The following is an 18013-nucleotide window of genomic DNA, read 5'->3' on the forward strand; positions in this document are numbered from 1 at the left end:
AGAGCCCATGCTCACTCCCTGCTCGGCCCCAGTGGCGTGTCTGCTAACGAGCAGTGCTCTGCCTGCTTCCTTTACTCTGGCCGTGCCTCTGAATCAGGTCCACATGGGCCTGGTCACCAGCAGAGTGCCATTCCTTCAGAGCAGGGAAAGACTTCTCTGTCCATGGTGCTCTGCGGCAGAGACCGCCAAGGTCAAGACGTGTTTCCTCTGTGGGCCGAATTTCAGCTTCCTCTCCCACTGTTGTGGAGGATACTCCTGGCCCTGTGGGTCAGCTGACTCCCCAAAGAACTTTGGGAATGCTCACTAGCATCCTAGGAGCACACTGGCCAATTGCCAGGTAGCAAGACCCCAACCCCACCCCCAAGCCAGCCCTACCCTGGGGCCATCAGTATGTCCCTCAAATGCATCTTTTGGGACGTTCCCAGGGTTCTCTCATTCCACGCCAGTTCTCCATTTTCAAAAGGAGTGAACTGAGAGCCAGAGAAACAAGGAGATGCCTTCATCGGACCCAGAGCAGGAAACAAAGCTGGCACTTGGCTCCTTCTGAGCCTGAAGAGGGACTTAATGCATTTCTGAATAGGCGAGGTATCAGGAAAGCTGAATTAATTTTGGGGGGCATTTTTCTAGTCAATAAAAATTCCAGAGGATTAAGCACCTTAAATCTACATGAATTTGCTAATGTGCAATAAAAACTACAAAAGCCAATTTAATGTTTGTAATTCAACACATTAAAAATGGTTCTGCGGCTAAACTCACAGCAGTTGGCCTAATCCATGAAACACCCCTTTTTACAATGAACTGACAAACCAAAGAAACACATTTATTCCCACATATTTGCGCATCGCATACTCCTGGCAGGCTACAATTCCCCCCGTATCTAGTTTCAGGCCCCAGTGTCAGGGCAGAGCAGGGACACTGTAAAAGGTCACTTTGATTTCCATGGATGTGGCAACCAGAGTTCATGTTAACCATCAAATCTAAACACAGGGGTTCCAGGTGAGAGAAGACCCTAAACAAGTGTGCTAGGAGCATCACCCTGCCTCCTGCAGAAGTGGGACAACCTGCACGGCCCCTCCCACAAGGAGAAAAGGAAACACAACACAGAGGGTGCCCCTGGCATGCAGCGGGCTGGGCTGCACCCGGAGATTCTCTTTCCCACGGTGGAACCAAACTGTGAACACGGGAGGTGACAACTTACTGGCAACCATTTTCCAATGTCCCCCGTGTGTAACCAGCCATCTTTATCCAAAGCTTCTGCTGTTTTCACTGGGTCTTTCAAGTAGCCCTGAAATACGTTTGGCCCCTTCACACACACCTAAAACCAATCAACCAACAAAAGATGCCATTTTAACAATTACTGCAGTTCCTCCAAAGAAACCTGGTGTTGTGTGTGTGTGCCCCAAACTTTGGCGAGAAGCCTTGAAGCCCAGGACCAGAGGGAGCTCTCATCAGGGTCTTGCAGGCAGCTTCAATGCCCCAGTTCCCAGTTTTAATAACCTCAGCTGCAGTCAAATTGCAGGGCTAACGCCCACAGGGGATGAAATGGCTGTGACATCATGAGGCTTCCCCCCCCAGTAACTGCTGGGTATCCAGGGCAATTAGCAGACGGGAGATGTGCCCTGAGGCCCTGGGTCCCTGAGCCTCTGCATCCCGCTCTGGCTCCAATCCCAACCGCGTGTGGCAGAGGGCGGTGGTCATCAGTGCTCCCGTCCCCACCCCTGCAGAAGGCCACAGAAATATGCCTTCCCGGAGAGGCCTGTCTGACTCCCAGATGGCCAATACAGACAGGCTCCACCTCCCCACTAAGCCATGCTGGGAAATGGCGCTGCCTGGAACGGCAGCTACTGCGGGAAATGACCCACGGGGCTCCACTCACCTCGCCCTCGCCCTTGGCAGCCAGGTAGTTCATTTCCTCCACATCGACCAGTTTGATAAAATTGCAAGGCATTGGGGCACCCACGTGGCCTGCATATTGAAGGAGAGAGTGATTATGCCTATGGGGACTGCTGGCACTCCCAGGGCAGCCACTTGACAGAGACAAGCTGGGCATTAAGGGCAGCTCGGGAAATGCCTGGTTTGTGCAACTGGGGCCATCCTCGCTCTGGTAAAACAATTTAGCTGAGTTGACCCCTAGCATGGAGACAAAACATCCAAAAAGGCTCCTAGGAGATTTCCTAATGTTTGATGCACTGAGTCATTCTTCAGAGTGTAAGTAATTCAGCTGCTCGGTTTAAGGGCTACTCCGAATATCTGGAAACAAACCTTCTAGAACTTTCACCTGGCTCCCCTATCTGACTGCTTTGCCCATGACCTGTCCCCTCCTGTTCGCCATAACAAGGACACAATGGGTACAGCTTCAGGGGACCCTGATTACTCACAAACACACCAGCTGGCTCTGATCAGATGGCCTTCGTTTCCTTAAGGACAGATTCACATTTAGTAAGAGAGGACAAGGCTTGTTTTCACAGCCACCTTGAGTCTCCTGCCAGTGGGTGTTCATTTGAGCTATCTTTCCAAAAACCAAAGTAATGGATATTACACACTTGGGAGTGTCACATGGGCCCGCATTGTTTGCCACACTGGCATCCCACTAGGAGTACTGGTTTGAGTTCCTGTTGCTTGCTTCTGAGCCAGCTTCCTGCTAATGCACCCAGGAAAGCAGCAGAAGATGGCCCAAGTACTTGTGCCCCTGCACCCATGTGGGAGACTCAGATGGAGTTCCAGGCTCCTGGCTTTGTCCTGGCTCAGCCCTGGCTATTGAGGCCATTTGGGGAGTGAACCAGCGGACAGAAGATCTTGATCTTTTTCTCTTTCTCACTTTGCCTTATAAATGAACAAATAAATAAATAACTCTTAAAAAGTATCCTAAATAGTTCTTCTTATGTTTTAATAATTTTAGCTTACAGAGGTCTCTATTCGAAATTCTCTGTAAGGAACCAGGGTTAAAAATTAAACACCATGAAGAAGGCTCATAGCCTGTGAGCCTCAACCCCAGTAGAATTATGGTATGAGATGTGCTAGACCCAGGGCTTGCGTTGTGCCGTAGTGGGTTAAGCCAGCACCTGCAATGCCAGCATCCCATATGGGCACCTGTTCGTATCTTGGCTGCTCCATTTCTGATCCAGTTGCCGGCTAACAGCCTGGAAAAAGCAGTGGAAGATGACATTCTTGGGCCCCTGCCACCCACATGATAGACCCCGATGAAACTCCTGGCTCCTGGCTTTGGCCTGGCCTAGCACTGGCCATTGCAGCCATCTGGGGAGTGAGCCAGTAGGTGAAAAATCTCTTTCAAATAAATAAATAAATCCTTCTCAAAAAAGAAAACCCGAGAACCTATGTTCCTAAATGGTGCGCATATTTATAACAAGTCAGGAATATGTACTTATCAACGTGGCACAGCAAAGCAGGGGAGTTCTGCAGTCAGATGCGGGTTGGAATCCTAGCTCTGAAGCAAAATGCTGTGTGAGCCCTTATGCACTACATCCTATTTAAGCAACACCCTGATGTCCTCTCAGAGCTAAGAGTACATATCCTACAGGGATCACAGGGATGTTGGTGGACGGCACTCCTATAACACACACCAAAGCACCCAACCCAGAACCTAGTCCAGGACAGGTGCGCAGTTACTTCTGTCTATCCGCCCCCTATAGCCCTTTGAGAAAAAGGTCTCGTGTTTACTCCTGTCCTGTGCCCAGTATAAACTTAATAACTAGCTGTGGATTAAAACTACCAGCAAACAATGAGGTTCTAACTCATTACCCAGCTCTGCTGGGCCAGACATTCTCAATCAGGTGTAAAGGGCACCCTTTCCTGAGGGTGGCTTTAGAGCTGGGCAAAACTTCATCAGCCACAGGGCACCTTTCCCCAGCTCCCCGACTTCCAGGACCGTCTGCCCCGAGGCCTAATTATGTGGGACAGGGCACTTGTTCAACTCTTTCAATGAACCAGTCAATGATCAGTCTGTCGACTCCCAACCATTCCAATAACCTCATTAGCATAGTAAGACTGCAGCAAAGGCTCCCGCCGTCTCACCTGCTGTCCAGTCTCCAGGCACGCTCAGGCAGCACCCGGCTGTGCACTCGGTCTGTCCGTAGCCTTCATAGAACTGTGTCACCAAGAGAGGAAAGACGATTAGCAAGCAAGAGCCTTACCTTTGCTGAAAGTGCACAAGTGATTAAGTGCCACTAACTGCTGAGTGATGGCTGTCTGGGAAGTCTCTTCTCAAATTCTCTGCTTGGTGACTCTGTCTGTCCAAGAGCACAACACGCCTTATGGCAGCAGCCTAACACCCTTGCTCCCACAACAACTACCTGTCCACGTCCATCTTCTACTTCACTTCCTGTGCACAGCAAAGGAGAAGCCCAATGTAGCAGGTCACGGTCTGCCCTGGAGTGCACGTGCCTTGTCAGGTCACAGGCGTGCCTTACACATCCTGTCTGCACCACGTCTTCCCTACTCCTTTAAAGTAAGTTTCTGGCCTGGTGTGCAAGTACATGTATCACTCAGGACCACTCCCCTGCCCCATGCCTGTCTCTAAAGGCTTATCTTATGCCTTACCCTGGAAAAAATAACACAGATGGTGAACACAACACATATTCCCTGCCTAGGATAAGTAAGGTTTATACGTTTATGTCCCTAAACCCTCTAGTATTAACATATCCTCCAAACAAGAAAAAGATAGGTACACAAGGCAGGGAGTAGGGAGAACTGAAGAGATGGTGGCCAAAGGACACGGAACTTGAGTTGGACGGGAAGAAGAAATTCCAGCAACCCGTCGTACCATAAGGTGGCCTCTGTGAATGGCAATGCTTCCATACTTGAAACTGCTTGAGAGCAGATTATGAGTTTTTACTACTAAAAAAATGTGGCATGTGTGTGAAGTAATGCATATGTTAATTAGTCCAACTGAGCCATCACACAATGCACACACATGTCAAAACATCATGCTGTCCCCCATAAACACATGCGATTTTTATTTGCTAATTAGAAAAAGACACACAAGGAGAACGAAAGTGACTTGGTAAGGAAGCGGTCCCAGCACATAAAGTTGGGTCATCAGGGGACGTGGAGCCCACCTCACCTGACAGCCGAGGGCTGCTCTCAGAAACGTCAGCACCGTGGCAGACACCGGCGCTGCTCCTGTGACCATCAGCCGGACTTTTCCACCCAGGCTTGACTTGAAAGACAGGGAGAAAGAGAGAGCAGGTGAGGATTCTTTATCTGGAAGTGGGTGCCCAGATGCCCAGATACCTGCCTGGGACCCCTGTGCTCCTCTGTTGGCTACAGGAAACCCACAGTTGAGTCAATGCAGAGAGGACCTCAGGGCGTTCATAACCGGGACACAGGGTGTGGGTCTGTTTCCACTCCTAACTGCCCACGCGTTCTCAGTGGTTATGAAGGTCAGCCAGCACCTCTGCTCACAGAGATTGTAGGGAACCAGAACACGAGTGAGGTAGATGTGGCAACTACTACTGTTCTGGCATTCTGGGAGGACCCACGCTTAAAGAATTATCTCCAGAGTGATGTACCTAATCTAGACAAACAAAGGGAGAATTAGAAAGACTATCCTGAATCCTTTCTTTCCTGCAAAATCTTCAAATGTATCTTTGGGACTGACTATTCAGTTTGATCCTTAATAGCTAGACATTTGACAGAATTCATAAAAACAGGTCCTTGTCTCCCTTACTCTCAGGTCTCTTTGCAGAGCACACAGAAAGCTCTCAGAGAGTTGAAACCCGGGTGGGTCCCCAGGACACGGGGCTGGGTGCGCGGGCTACCTGGATTTTGTGGAAGATGAGTCTGTCCCACAGGCTGTTGTTCCTGATGATGCCACTGCGCAGCTCGGCCTCTTTCCTCTTGGAAGCGAAGTCCAACAGCCATCGCTTCAGGGTGGTGTTTGCTTGCCCAAAAATCTGACGAGGCAACAAAGCAGAAGGTTTCCACTCCCATTAGGATGGCCAGAACCACAAAGTCAAAAAAATAACAAATGTTGGTGAGGGAGCAGAAAACTGGCGCCCTCTCCGCCACTGGCGGGAATGTCTGGCGGTGTGGCTGCCGTGGAGAACAGTCTCCTGGTTCCTGCTCAGGTGAGACATGGAGGCGCAATTCCACTCCCAGCTATATGGCGGGAGCAAGGAAAACATATGGGGTCTTCAAAAAGTTCATGGAAAATGCAAATTATAAAAGAACCATGCACGGATTTCAAACGTTTTTTAATGCTGAAATAAACTTATCTTTCAATTCCATTTTCAATGAAGTTTTTGAAGTAGCATCTTATGTCCACACTGAAACTTCAAATAAATGTTCACAGCAGCATCATTCCTAACAGCTAAATTCTGGAAACAATAAGATGCCCATAAATGAAGTAATGGATCAGCAAAATGTGTTCTAGCCATACAGTGGACCACTATTTGGCCCTTAGAAGGCATGAAGGACTCATACACACTACATAGATGACCTCTGAAAATGTGCGAATGAAAAAAGCCAGTTACAAAGAACACAGCACTACACGATCCGTGTGAAAGTCCAGAAGAGAGAAATGTACAGATTGAGTGGTTGCTTGGGGTGGGAGCAGGGGGAGAGGCAAGCTAAGAGCGGAGAAAGGGTTTCTTTCTGAGCTGATGGAAATGCGCTAAAGCTGTGATGACGCTGATGGCAGAACTCTGAAACTACTGAGAATTTCTCAACTGTAGACTTTAAGTGGGTGAATTGTGTGGCAGGTAAAATCAGATATATTTTTGAGATGCACACACACACAGAGAATGATAGTCAGAGAGAGCTCCTATTCGCTTAATTGCTGGCTAATAGTGCTCCTATTCACTGGTTTTCTTCCCAGATGCCCATAATGGCCAGGGCTGGGCCAGGTCAAAGCCAGGAGCCAGAAACTCAATTTAGGTCTCCCCATGGCTGGCAGGGATCCAGTATCTTTCTTTTCTTTCCTTCCTTCCTTTTTCTTCCTTCCTTCCTACCGCCCTCCTTCCTTCCTATTCTTCCCTTTTATTTGACTTTATTTATTTCAAACAAAGAGAGGGGCAGACAGAGAAAGGGAAAGAGAAAGATCTTCCATCCATTGGTTCACTCCCCAAACAGCGACAACAGTCAAGGCTGGGCCAGGCTGAAGCCAGGAGCCATGTACTCTACCCCGTCTCCCACATGGGTGCAGGGGTCCAGGTACTTGGGCTATCTTCTGTTGTTTTCCCAGGAGCATCAGCAGAGCTGGAGCAGAAGCTGAGCAGCCAGGATCTGAACCGGTGCTCCAAAATGAGATCTGGTGTTGTAGGTGACAGCTTAATCTGCTGTGTCACAATACCAGCCCATGTTAGGGACCCAACTTCTCAAGCCATCACCACTGTCTCCCAGGGTCTGCATTAGTAGGAAGCTGGAGGCAGGAGCTAGAGCCAGGAATCAAACCCAGGCACTTAACTGCTAGGCTAAATGCTTGCTGCTAAATTACTAAATGCAGGAAAAGGGCATCTGGCCTAGCAGTGAAGACACTAGCTGGAATGCCCACTCCTACAGCAGAGTGCTGGGATGAGTCCTGGCTCTGCCCCTGATTCCAGCCTCCTGTTCGTGCACACCCTGGGAGGCGGAGGCGGGAGGCACAAGTGATGGCTCCTGAGGTTGGGTCCCTGCTATCCATGAAGGAGAACAGGCTTCCAGATTTGACCTGGCCCAGCCCCAGCCGTTGTGGGCATTTGGGGAGTGAATCAGAAGATGAGAGTTCTCGCTGCCTGTCTGCTCTCAAAATAAAATTTTAAAGCTGCATTTAAAAAAAAAAAAAAAAGGGAAGGGTCTCAATGATGATGCAAACTCGGCTTCAAAGACTATGAATTCTGCCCAGCGAAAATGCTTTCTGGAGACTGCCCTTCCACACGTTAGTCTTCCCTCGTCTGAATGGTCGCTGCCATACTAGGGCTGGCGTTCTGTGAGGCCCCACCTTAGCGCAGTTGCTTCCCTCCGTGTGGCTAAGACCTGACATAGAGCTCTACAGTGAATACGGCTGCTTTACAGCTATATTTTCACGTGATCCAATTACTGGAGTTGATGAGATGGCCGGCGGGGCGGGAGAGGTAACAGTCTGTGTATAGATGAGACAGCAGAGGCTCAGCGTTTGTTCTGACAGCTCTCGTGAGCCTTTCGAGGTGCGCTCTGCTGTGTTTTCTCTCGTTATCTTTTCCCACAAGCCTGAGAGGCAAATGCACTCTACTTTCACAGATGAGTGAGCCGAAGATGAAGGCGACTGTCTGTGGCCACATGGATGGGTGTGTGGCTGAGCCCCACTCCCGCCCGAGGCTCCCACTCAGGAGTCCGGCACTCCGAGGCCCACATGTTGCTGCCTGGAACTTACTCGGTCAAACATCCGGTTCAGTAGTCTGGGAACCACAGGAAAGATAGTGGGTTGAAGCACCTTGAGGTCATCCATGAGCAGCCTGATGTCTCCTTGGAAAAATCCTATTTTAGCTCCATGACACAGCATCACACACTGCCGAGGCAAACAGAAACCGCACATGTTTTATCCCTGCAGCCAGGGTCCACCAAATACATCCACACAACACACGGACCTCAGCGCCAGCCTCTCAGGCCAGCTTCCACAAATCTCCCAGATCTACCACAACAATTTCTGAGTCAATTTAATACGAATGCCACAACACTTTGTCCTGATATGGCTGGATGAAACCAGAAATATCCGGTTGTGTTGTGGCTAACTCAATCCCAGATCTTGCTACAGCCTCTGGGTAGATTTGTGAGCCTCTTCCACAAATCCAAACAGAGGTAGCTTACAAAAAGAAAATAAAAAGAAATGCTTTTGTATCTACTGGTCACAGTTCAACTTGGAAATGTGCTGTTTCTCTTGATCATCCTGAAGATGCAGGAGTGGGTATGAAATGGGCCCACTGCTTTCAGGGATGATCACAGAGACGCCACATTAGTTTCATGATAAGCATCTGTTGAATGAATTAGGTGATATTATTATACATTCCAGATACTTTCAGCTTCCAGAAACTTCTCAAAATACAAATTTAACTACTTGACTCCAGTCCAGACTTAACTGAAGTCTCACTCACTTATCTGAATGTAAATAAAGCTTTTGAACACACCAGGATATCTCATACCCAAGTGGCTTGCTGTCCAGCTACAATATACTGTATTCTGTTTTCCCCGTCCAGGGCAAACTGCACCAGCAAGCCACAGTCTGCCTGTTCTTAATTTAAAAAAGGAAAGGTGATGCAGAGATGATGTAACAGCAGTACAAACAGCCTCTGATTTGAAAGCAGAAGCCACGAGAAAGGTACACTTTGGGTCACTGTTTAAAAATTAAAGCTCAGGAGGCATTTGTGGGGTGGAGTCTACCTCCTAGGCACACCTCTAAAACTTCAGCCAGGCACATATGGTTCATTACCAACTCAGCTGAGGTCACTTTACACTCACAAATCCCAGGATGTGCTGGAAGTGGAACAGCAGATGGAAGATGGGCTCTAACGACACTTGGTCCTGTAGGCTCGGTGGCCAACCAAAGCCATGATTCCCATCAGTCCCTGGTCTCCCACACTGACCACAGTGCCTGGTATGCAGCTGGCACTCAATAAGCACTCACTAAACAAACCAACATGGCCAACTGTTCTCCCTGTGGTACAAAATCCAAAAATTTTCCAGGAAGGAGAAAAGATGTCGACTTCTACATTATCCACACAGCTGTGTACATCCAATTTTTCTTTAGATAAAGGCTACATAAAGATGATTCTGCTTTTCTAAAGGCACTTCGAATAGCGGTGAAAACAATCAGTCACAAGCCAACTTGTGCGTTATGAGCACACACGATGGGAAGCAGAGCATGCTTACGGGACAGAAGCCTCACTAGGCTCTGTGGGAATGAATTCATAAAAATCTTAGCTTTTATAGTTCATCCTTCTGGAATCCAGTCCACATTAGTAGCCCTCAAAAGTTGGTGCTTCTGATATGAAAATGGATGACTAAATAGCCAGTTCGGACCCAGGAAAAGCAAGGATGCTCTTCCACGTCATGTGCTCCTCCTCTGGATGGGGGCTGAGCCCAGGCTCACCTGCGGGGACGCAGCCCACACGAGACACTTACCTGCAGGAGCTGCTCATACATGTGTGCCAGCGGTAAAAACGAAATGTGTGTGTCGCTGGCATTCAGGGCAAGTGCTTTCTGTAAAACACAACAACTCAGCACAACACAGACAAGCAAGCAAGCAAAACAAAACTGAATGCCTACCTCTACAACTCTCTCAAACATATGGGCGAGAGGCAAGAAAGATATCAAAATATCATCTGGGCAAGGATTGACTGCAGTCTGTAAGCAAAGACACCAGCAAGGCAGAAAAGCATTAAGATTTCCAGTAATTTTCCATTTTATTTTAGAGCACATAGTACCCCAACACTAAGGAGAAATAACTTTAGCTTATGATCTGCAATTTGTTCTCACCAAAGAATGGGAAGAAAAGCAACACTTTCAATTATTCAAATAGTTTGGAGTCGTCCTCAATGACAAAGCAAAGCCACTTCAGGACTTTAATCAAAACAAGGAAAATTCTGTTCAAATTGGAACGTTAAGGGTCTATGTGCTCAAATCATTTAGTTTTTCAGGGTTCTAGTATCCCGCTACCCAGCAAATTCAATTCTACATTAAGGTAAGAAATACAAGATCCATTCCAGGAAAGATAGCATACCTATTTCAAAGGGAAAAGAGAGAAGAGATAAAAGGAAATGGATTCCCAAGGTCCTTTAATTTACAGTATAAATGTATCTAGAGTATTTGCATTTGATTAACATTTTTATTGAAAGTCCTACTTTACCCCACGAACACTAGCTCAGTTTGCTTAACATGACCTCAGACTTGGCATCAGGGGATTTGCTTGCCTCTACAATGCTGACTGTGATAGGGCCATAGGTAGATCACGTTTGGACACCTACTCTTCCTCAGAATGGACCTTATTTCTGGCCCAGCACAATGAAGGTTTGCATGGGATGTTCATGTTATTAACGTGAACAATTCTGGCCAACAGCAGCTGCTGTCATACCAAATAAACAACGAGGGTGTTATCAAGTTCCCTGGGAGGTGACGGACCCTCCTCAGAGCTGTGCCCTTCCCCTCCCCAAGCCGGGTCATCCTTAATAATCGTACTTCCAGAGTGGAGACTACCCCTACGACCCCGAGCGCTGGAGGGTAGACTGAGAAAACCAGAACCTTAGAGTAAAGCCATCCAAGTGTGGCCTGCATCCCAACTAGTATTTCTCAGTAGGAAACTGAGAAATCAGAACCATGAATAATGATTCTTTCCAATTCTGTGATTTAGCATGAAAAGAATGTCCATTTTCATAAGCAGAAATTTTACAATGTTGTAAATGCCCCTTGATACAACTGATTTTAAATAAAACTGTTCAAGCTTTTGCCTTAATAGCGTCAATGTATTTTCACTTTTTTTCAAGGCCAAATAGGAAATTAAAATTTCACTTTGCTAAGGTAATAAATGTTGAGCTCCTTAGAAAGTGCACATCAATTAAAAAAAAAAGTGTTTGGGACTAGGTGTGAAAAGGGGCAACAGCTCTCAAAAATCACCCTTCAGCACCAAAGACCAAAGCTGTCCACTGCCCCAAACCATCAAAGCACAGGCTCCTGCCATAAAAATCAAGGTTACAGAATGCTCCCAAGAAACTGCAAAAGCAAACGATGCTCACTGAGGAAAGAGTACAAGGGAGAAGCATCATAAGGACCTTTTTAAGAGGCAAGTTAGAAATTCTGGTGCCAAGAACCACACTGTGCTCTCCCCCAGCTCTTCCGTTATAGTCCTAACCCACAACGCATCTGGAGATGGGGCTCTAAGGTGACTGTACAGGGTGACCTGATCCCGCAGGGCCCGTGGCCTTCTGAGAGGAGCAGGAGCCACCAGAGCCATCTCTGTGCATGCACAGAGGAAAGGCTATGTGAGGGCACAGGCACAAGCCAGGAAGAGGGCCCTCACCCGAACCTGAATTTGATCTTGGAGTTCTAGCCGCCAGAACTGAGACAATAAATGTCTGTTGTTTAAGCCTCCCAGTCTGCGGTACTTCATTATGGCAACCTGTGCAGACAAAGACCCCTGAAGTGTTTCTCATACATTGGAAGTCAATTAATAATCATTCACAACCCTTCAACATTCAACAGCCTTTAACATTTCATTGTCAACATAAAGAAATTATTTTCCCAACACTAGGGTGGTATAAAAAGCACATGAGAGTCATCTCTTCTTCCTCCTTTGCCAGAATTATTTACATAGAAGCATCCAAATGAAGCTTCGGCCTGCGCTGCAGCTCACTAGACTAATCCTCTGCCTGCGGCGCCAGCACTCTGGGTTCTAGTCCCGGTTGGGGCACCAGTTCTGTCCTGGTTGCTCCTTTTCCAGTCCAGCTCTCTACTGTGGCCCAGGAGTGTAGTGGAGGATGGCCCAAGTGCTTGGGCCCTGCACCCCATGGGAGACCAGGAGGAAGCACCTGGCTCCTGGCTTCGGATTGGCGCAGTGCGCCCGTCGTAACAGCCATTTAAAAGGGAGTGAAACAACGGAAGGAAGACCTTTCTCTCTCTCTCTCTCATTCTTGAGGCTTAGGGCCAATCAATAAATATGAAGAAAGATGACAACATCCCCAAAAGTTACCTCTGTCATTTTCACAAAAGCTGAACAATCGCTCACTACATTTCGATGAGTGATCAGCGCTCCTTTGGGGTTGCCTGCAGAGCACAGAGGAAGCAGAACATAGTTAAAGAGATCCATGGGGGGATGGCAGAAATTGAGCAAGCCAAGAAACCCTGCAGAATTCGGACCTCACACTCCTCTACTGCTCGATGTGCCCACAGAGTAACTTAAATCTCTGAGCCACCTGCAAAGCTTTCAATGAAACTAAGTACCTTATAATAATCATAGGCAATCTTTGCTAATATGGGCCCATTTTAGAGGGAATGTGGAGTAGCAAGAGAAGAAAAATCAGGACTTTTATTCCTGGAAGCCATAGAGGGCCCTAGCAAGATGGGTGAGACGGAAGTCACCATTAATAAACGTGTGAGGCACTCGATGATTAAGAACTCACGAACACTCGGGCCCTGAGACTGTCCGCGAGTGTGTGAGAGGACAGTGCTTGAGGTGCCTCCTCCTCTTCTCGTTCATTCCTTCCGTAGTTAACTCATAAGTGATCCGGGAAAACAGAGGGCAGGGAGCGCACAATTTCACACACGGCGTAGAAGCAATTTCATTTCAAAACTGACCTGTGGTTCCACTTGTGAAACAAATTACTGCAAGATCTTCCGGTGCTGGAGGCTAAAGATTTAAACAGAACAAACAAAAGCTGGCATAAATCGGACCAGAAAATGACCAGGGTTGAGTTATCACCCCAGACTGCTGCCAGTCCCCGACTGACCGCCTAGGGGAAGCCGCAGAGGGGGCTGGGCTGGGGCTGGATCGAGTGCCGCAGGCTTACCTTGGGCTTCCTCCTGTTGGCTCTTCCCAGGTTCTAAAATAGAAGAGAAAAAGAGAATTCTTAAGTGGGAACACCGTCTAACTGTAAAGTCGGGTCACGGCAAATCACAGAAGCGGCTTCCTGCGGGGTTCAGTCGCCGCTGCTCAGTCAGCCTAATTTCGGGTCAGTGAACGATGGCGATCTGCATTAGCCAGAGTCAAAATTCTGCTGGCTCCTCTCTCCTATAAAATCATGGCAACGTGAGCTCTACCACCGATCTTTGAAATGGGGTTTATTCAAAGACAGCAATCAAGCTCTGTGGTGGCTCACTTCTCCTCCCAGCCTACTCTAACAAAGTCCCGCGATACCGACAAACAACGAGCTCTGCGCCCTCCTCCGATCAGAGCGCAGCACCATCGGCGCACGCAGCTCTGCGTCTGCTGTCTTCCGCCTGGGGAGAATATGTCTCCTCCAGATTGGAGTACTTACTTGAGCCATTTTGCAGAGGCTCAAGTAACTGTGTTCGGGACGTGGAGTAAGGAAGGATCTGGGGGCCTTCATGAACAAAACCGGCCGCAAGAAAAGCTCTAAGACTGCTTCTCGAGTGGACACACAGGTCACAGATGGTGGCTTCATTTCCCAGCGGCAGGCTCGCAGCTAGGGCCACTTGGTGTGGCTCAGCTTACTACATTAAGGCAGGCAGGTGGCCGCCTCACTATCTATTAACTTTGTAAAATGAACCATTCATATTCTTTTCCTATTAAAATTGAGCAGCTTGAGTGAGCATATGGAGTGAACATGTCTAATATTAAATGGAAATTAGATGGGTGTGCTCAGGGCTCAGTGAGTTTCTGCCCAGCAGTTTTAAACCTTAATCACATTTTAAATTACATGTATAACAGTCCACTGATTAAAAACAGGAACACTGGTATCTAATTAGATGTCACTCAGGAGCTAACCCAATGATAATTCTGTGATTTTTTTCCAAAATAATCTTTATTGGCTCCAAATGTTTATTCATCATTCTTACATAACTTCTAAAGATGTCCAGTTTTTCAAATATTGACATCAAATAAAATAAAGATTGCATGCAATTCAGCTTTTGACTTATTGAGGACAAGTCTTACCCAAACTAGCACACAATTTGCCATGAAAGTTTCATGGTCTTAAATCTGTCTTGTTATCATTTAGAAAAAAATATAGTGAAAATTGAGAACAGCATATGCGGAACGACAGAGCACCTTGCTGAGTGGTCACTCTAATAAACATACTTTCCCCTTGCATCAAAAAAAAAAAAAATCTATGTATGTATATATGCAGAGAGAGAACCATTACAAAAAAAAGTTGCTATTTTTCAGGTTAAAAAAAAAAAACCAAAAAGACAACCTCATAGGTAAAAACTGAATTCTAGTTAATGATAAGCATACCGAAGTATTTAGGGGTAAAGAAATCTGTAACTTGGGGCTGGCACTGTGGTGTAGCTGGTAAAGCCTGCAGTGCCAGCATCCCATTAAAAGCGCTGGTTCGAGTCCTAGCTGCTCCACTTCTGATCCAGCTCTCTGCTATGGTCTGGGAAAGCAGTAGAAGATGGCCAAGTCTTTGGGCCCCTGCACCCACATGGGAGTCTGGGAGGAAGCTCCTGGCTCCTGGCTTCGGATTGGTGCAGCTCTGGCCGTTGCGGCCAACTAGGGAGTGAACCAGTGGATGGAAGACCCCTCTCTCTCTCTCTCTCTCTCTCTCTCTCTTTCCTTCTCTAACTCTGACTTTCAAATAAAATAAATAACTTTTTTTTAAAAAAAGAAATATGTAACTTATTAAAATGCATCAAAAAATAAGATTGATGAATGAACAGTGGGGCGGAATGATAGATTAAATGTAATAAAGCAAATATATTAATATGTTATTTATAGGTTTTTAATGCTGTGTGACTATTTATTGTCTAGTTATTTCAGATGGTTCTGGCTCATATATTTGAAATGCAAATGTTCCAAAGACTAATGTTTCCATTCTTGATCCTTTCAAACTATATATCAATAAAAACTTGACCACAAGATCAATCATAAGGCTAATTTTACATTAATATCTTTAAATCTTCATCTTTTGCTTACCAAATTTTAAATAAACATGAATTGCACAAGCAAGGGTAAAATACAATCTTCAGTCACTCATCTAAATAATTTGGCTTTTTTTTTTGATAGGCAGAGTGGACAGAGAGAGACAGAGAGAAAGGTCTTCCTTTGCTGTTGGTTCACCCTCCAATGGCCACTGCGGCCGGCTTTAAAATTACTTCTTTATCATAATATAGTCAAAAAAGACGAGGAAAAATTCCTTTGTGTGTGTGTTTTAGAGAGGGGAGAGAAGAGAAGGTAAAGATAAGAGATTACATTATTCTAAAAGGGGATTACAAGTAAAACAAAGTAAAAAAAATGCCAGGTAAAAGTTGGCTAAAATCCCGTTGTAACCATGAAGCACACCCAGTAATGCTTATGGGACCATGGTGTGTGTGTGTGTATGTGTGTGCAGATGCATGTGACAGAAGGCTCTGTGAGAATGTGACAGCTCTGATTACCAGGTCCTCCAAGTAAACTTCCCCAAATCCTTCCAGCAATTTCAAGTTCTTTGTGGGAGATCATAAACACAATGTGAAAACCATGTTTGTGACGCTTTCAGAAAACTATTGCAGCACCTTCGCAAAGAGGACTACTCTCTTTAGCTGCTCACGTCCTGGGATGTGTTTATAAGAAAGATTCTCCTCATGCCAGCTTCCTGAGATGGGACTCTAATTAAGTGCCTCTGTGGGAACAGCTTCACTGTGATTTGACATCAAGCAGCCAACTGAAACATGGGCCACATTCATGCCCCAGCATGGTCACAGCTGTTCATTCATGTGAAGTTGAATAAATTTAGTATGCAGATGAACCAAATCAAAGGTGGCTGCAGAGGATTCACCAGCACTCTACCAAAGCAGCCTGTTTTAGAGAGACAAGTAAGAAAAGCCATGGAGGCCTAAGGCGGACATAAAACCTAAATTTCCACCTGCCTAAAGCTAGCACCACATTCCTCGCGTTTACAGCCATGGCTGCTCTGACTTCGGAGACACAGGTGAGTGCTGCAACGCTCTTTAGAGCAGAGCTTCTGTCACATGGGCCGCATGTACAGTGAGCACGCAGGCCGGATTCCGCTTTCCAGAAATGAGACAGGAATTGCTGCTCTTTATCTTTCACGGGTTGTTAGGACAACCAGCCAGGGCTGGGGTTGTGTGGTGGCACTGGCCATTTGCGCCAAGATGACCTCAGGGAAACCCTCCAGGGAAGCAGGCAGCACTGACTCACCTCCATGGCTTTCATGCTGATGATCTCCACCCCACACTTCTTGCCTCGCTCCACCAGGTCACTGCCGTAGGAGTCCATGACAACCACGACTTTGAGGCCTGGCGTTAACTTATTTTCTACACCCTCCAACAACAGATTGGCTTTCTCCGGCTTGTCAACAAAAATCAGAGAGAGTTCAGCTGTAAATGAAGAGAGACAGGGAGGAATAAGTTAAAAGGTTGCCTCCGTAATATCTGACACAAAAAAAGATATGTTATGTACTGCATTCTGTAACAGAAAGGGAGCTGTGCACTTAGACATGAAATCTGTCACATCGCAGTCAGCTGGCCCTATCTGAGGGTTCTGGTCTGTGGATTCAACCAACTGTGGACTGAACACATCTGGAAAACAACTGTGCCTATACTGAACAGGTACAGACCTCTTCTCCACTGTCATTCCCCAAACAGTACAGTGTAAACAACTATTTACATGGCATTTATACTGAAGGAGGCATTATAAGTAGTACAGAGATGTTTTAAAACATAGGCCAGGATGTGCACAGGCTACATTGCAAACACTTTGCCATTATGTAAGGGACTTGAGCATCCGGGGATTTGGGCATTTGTGGGGGTCCAGGAACCAATCTCCTCAACCCCATCCCGCAACCAGTGTCGACCAAATGAGCAGATGTAGTCCCTGAATCTGCCTAATACCTGGGCCAATGTCCACCAAAGACTACAGCCATACCTTTGTTGACGATGTACGTGATCGCTTCAGTTCCAAGGGTATCATAAAGTGGAACGATGACCATGGAGTAAGTGAAGCATCCCTGTTCAATAATCACCCACTAAACAGATAGCAAAGGTCAGGGAGAGAAAATAAGAAGTCAATGTGGACTCGCTCCAAGGACGGCAACACTCACAGGCGCAAAGCGAAAACATCTGAGCTCATAAAATGAACATCTGTGTCCCTCAGGCTCGGCACTGGCTGCCATGGATTCACAAAGAGAACAAACACAAGGCTGCTTGCTGAGAAGAAATCACAACCTGGGCTGGTGCTGTGGCATGGGAGGTTAAGCCTCCACCTGCAATGCCGGCATCCCGGGTGGGTGCCCATTCAAGACCCGGTTGCTCTTCTGATCCAGCTCCCTGCTAATGCACCTGCGAAAGTAGTGGAAGATGGCCCAAGTGCTTGGGCCCCTGCACCAGCTTGGGAGACCTGGAAGAAGCTCCTGGCTCCTCGATCCAGCCCTGG

General features: G+C 46.9%; 1 protein-coding gene across 8 annotated transcripts in view; it reads right to left on the reverse strand.

The window, feature by feature from the left end:
• The window catches only part of ACSL1 (acyl-CoA synthetase long chain family member 1), a 67537-nt gene that overhangs the window by 4720 nt on the left and 44804 nt on the right, over positions 1-18013 (reverse strand). For 6 of the 8 annotated variants that reach the window (XM_070068338.2, XM_070068332.2, XM_070068337.2 and 3 more), the window contains exons 6-17: positions 17507-17606; positions 16781-16959; positions 13470-13502; positions 13258-13309; positions 12653-12726; positions 10237-10314; positions 8348-8482; positions 5778-5912; positions 5081-5176; positions 4033-4105; positions 1877-1965; positions 1199-1315 (exon numbers count right to left, since the gene is read on the reverse strand). In XM_070068338.2, the coding sequence (XP_069924439.1) occupies positions 1199-1315; positions 1877-1965; positions 4033-4105; positions 5081-5176; positions 5778-5912; positions 8348-8482; positions 10237-10314; positions 12653-12726; positions 13258-13309; positions 13470-13502; positions 16781-16959; positions 17507-17606 (1161 nt within the window). Of the gene's footprint in view, positions 1-1198; positions 1316-1876; positions 1966-4032; positions 4106-5080; positions 5177-5777; positions 5913-8347; positions 8483-10092; positions 10171-10236; positions 10315-12652; positions 12727-13257; positions 13310-13469; positions 13503-16780; positions 16960-17506; positions 17607-18013 lie in introns of all 8 variants that reach the window. The other 2 variants (XM_070068333.2, XM_089325743.1) reach the window with 1 other exon arrangement.

This window comes from Oryctolagus cuniculus, chromosome 2, assembly GCF_051225735.1.
Source record: "Oryctolagus cuniculus isolate XC-2025 breed Fujian yellow rabbit chromosome 2, ASM5122573v1, whole genome shotgun sequence".
NCBI lineage: Eukaryota > Metazoa > Chordata > Mammalia > Lagomorpha > Leporidae > Oryctolagus > Oryctolagus cuniculus.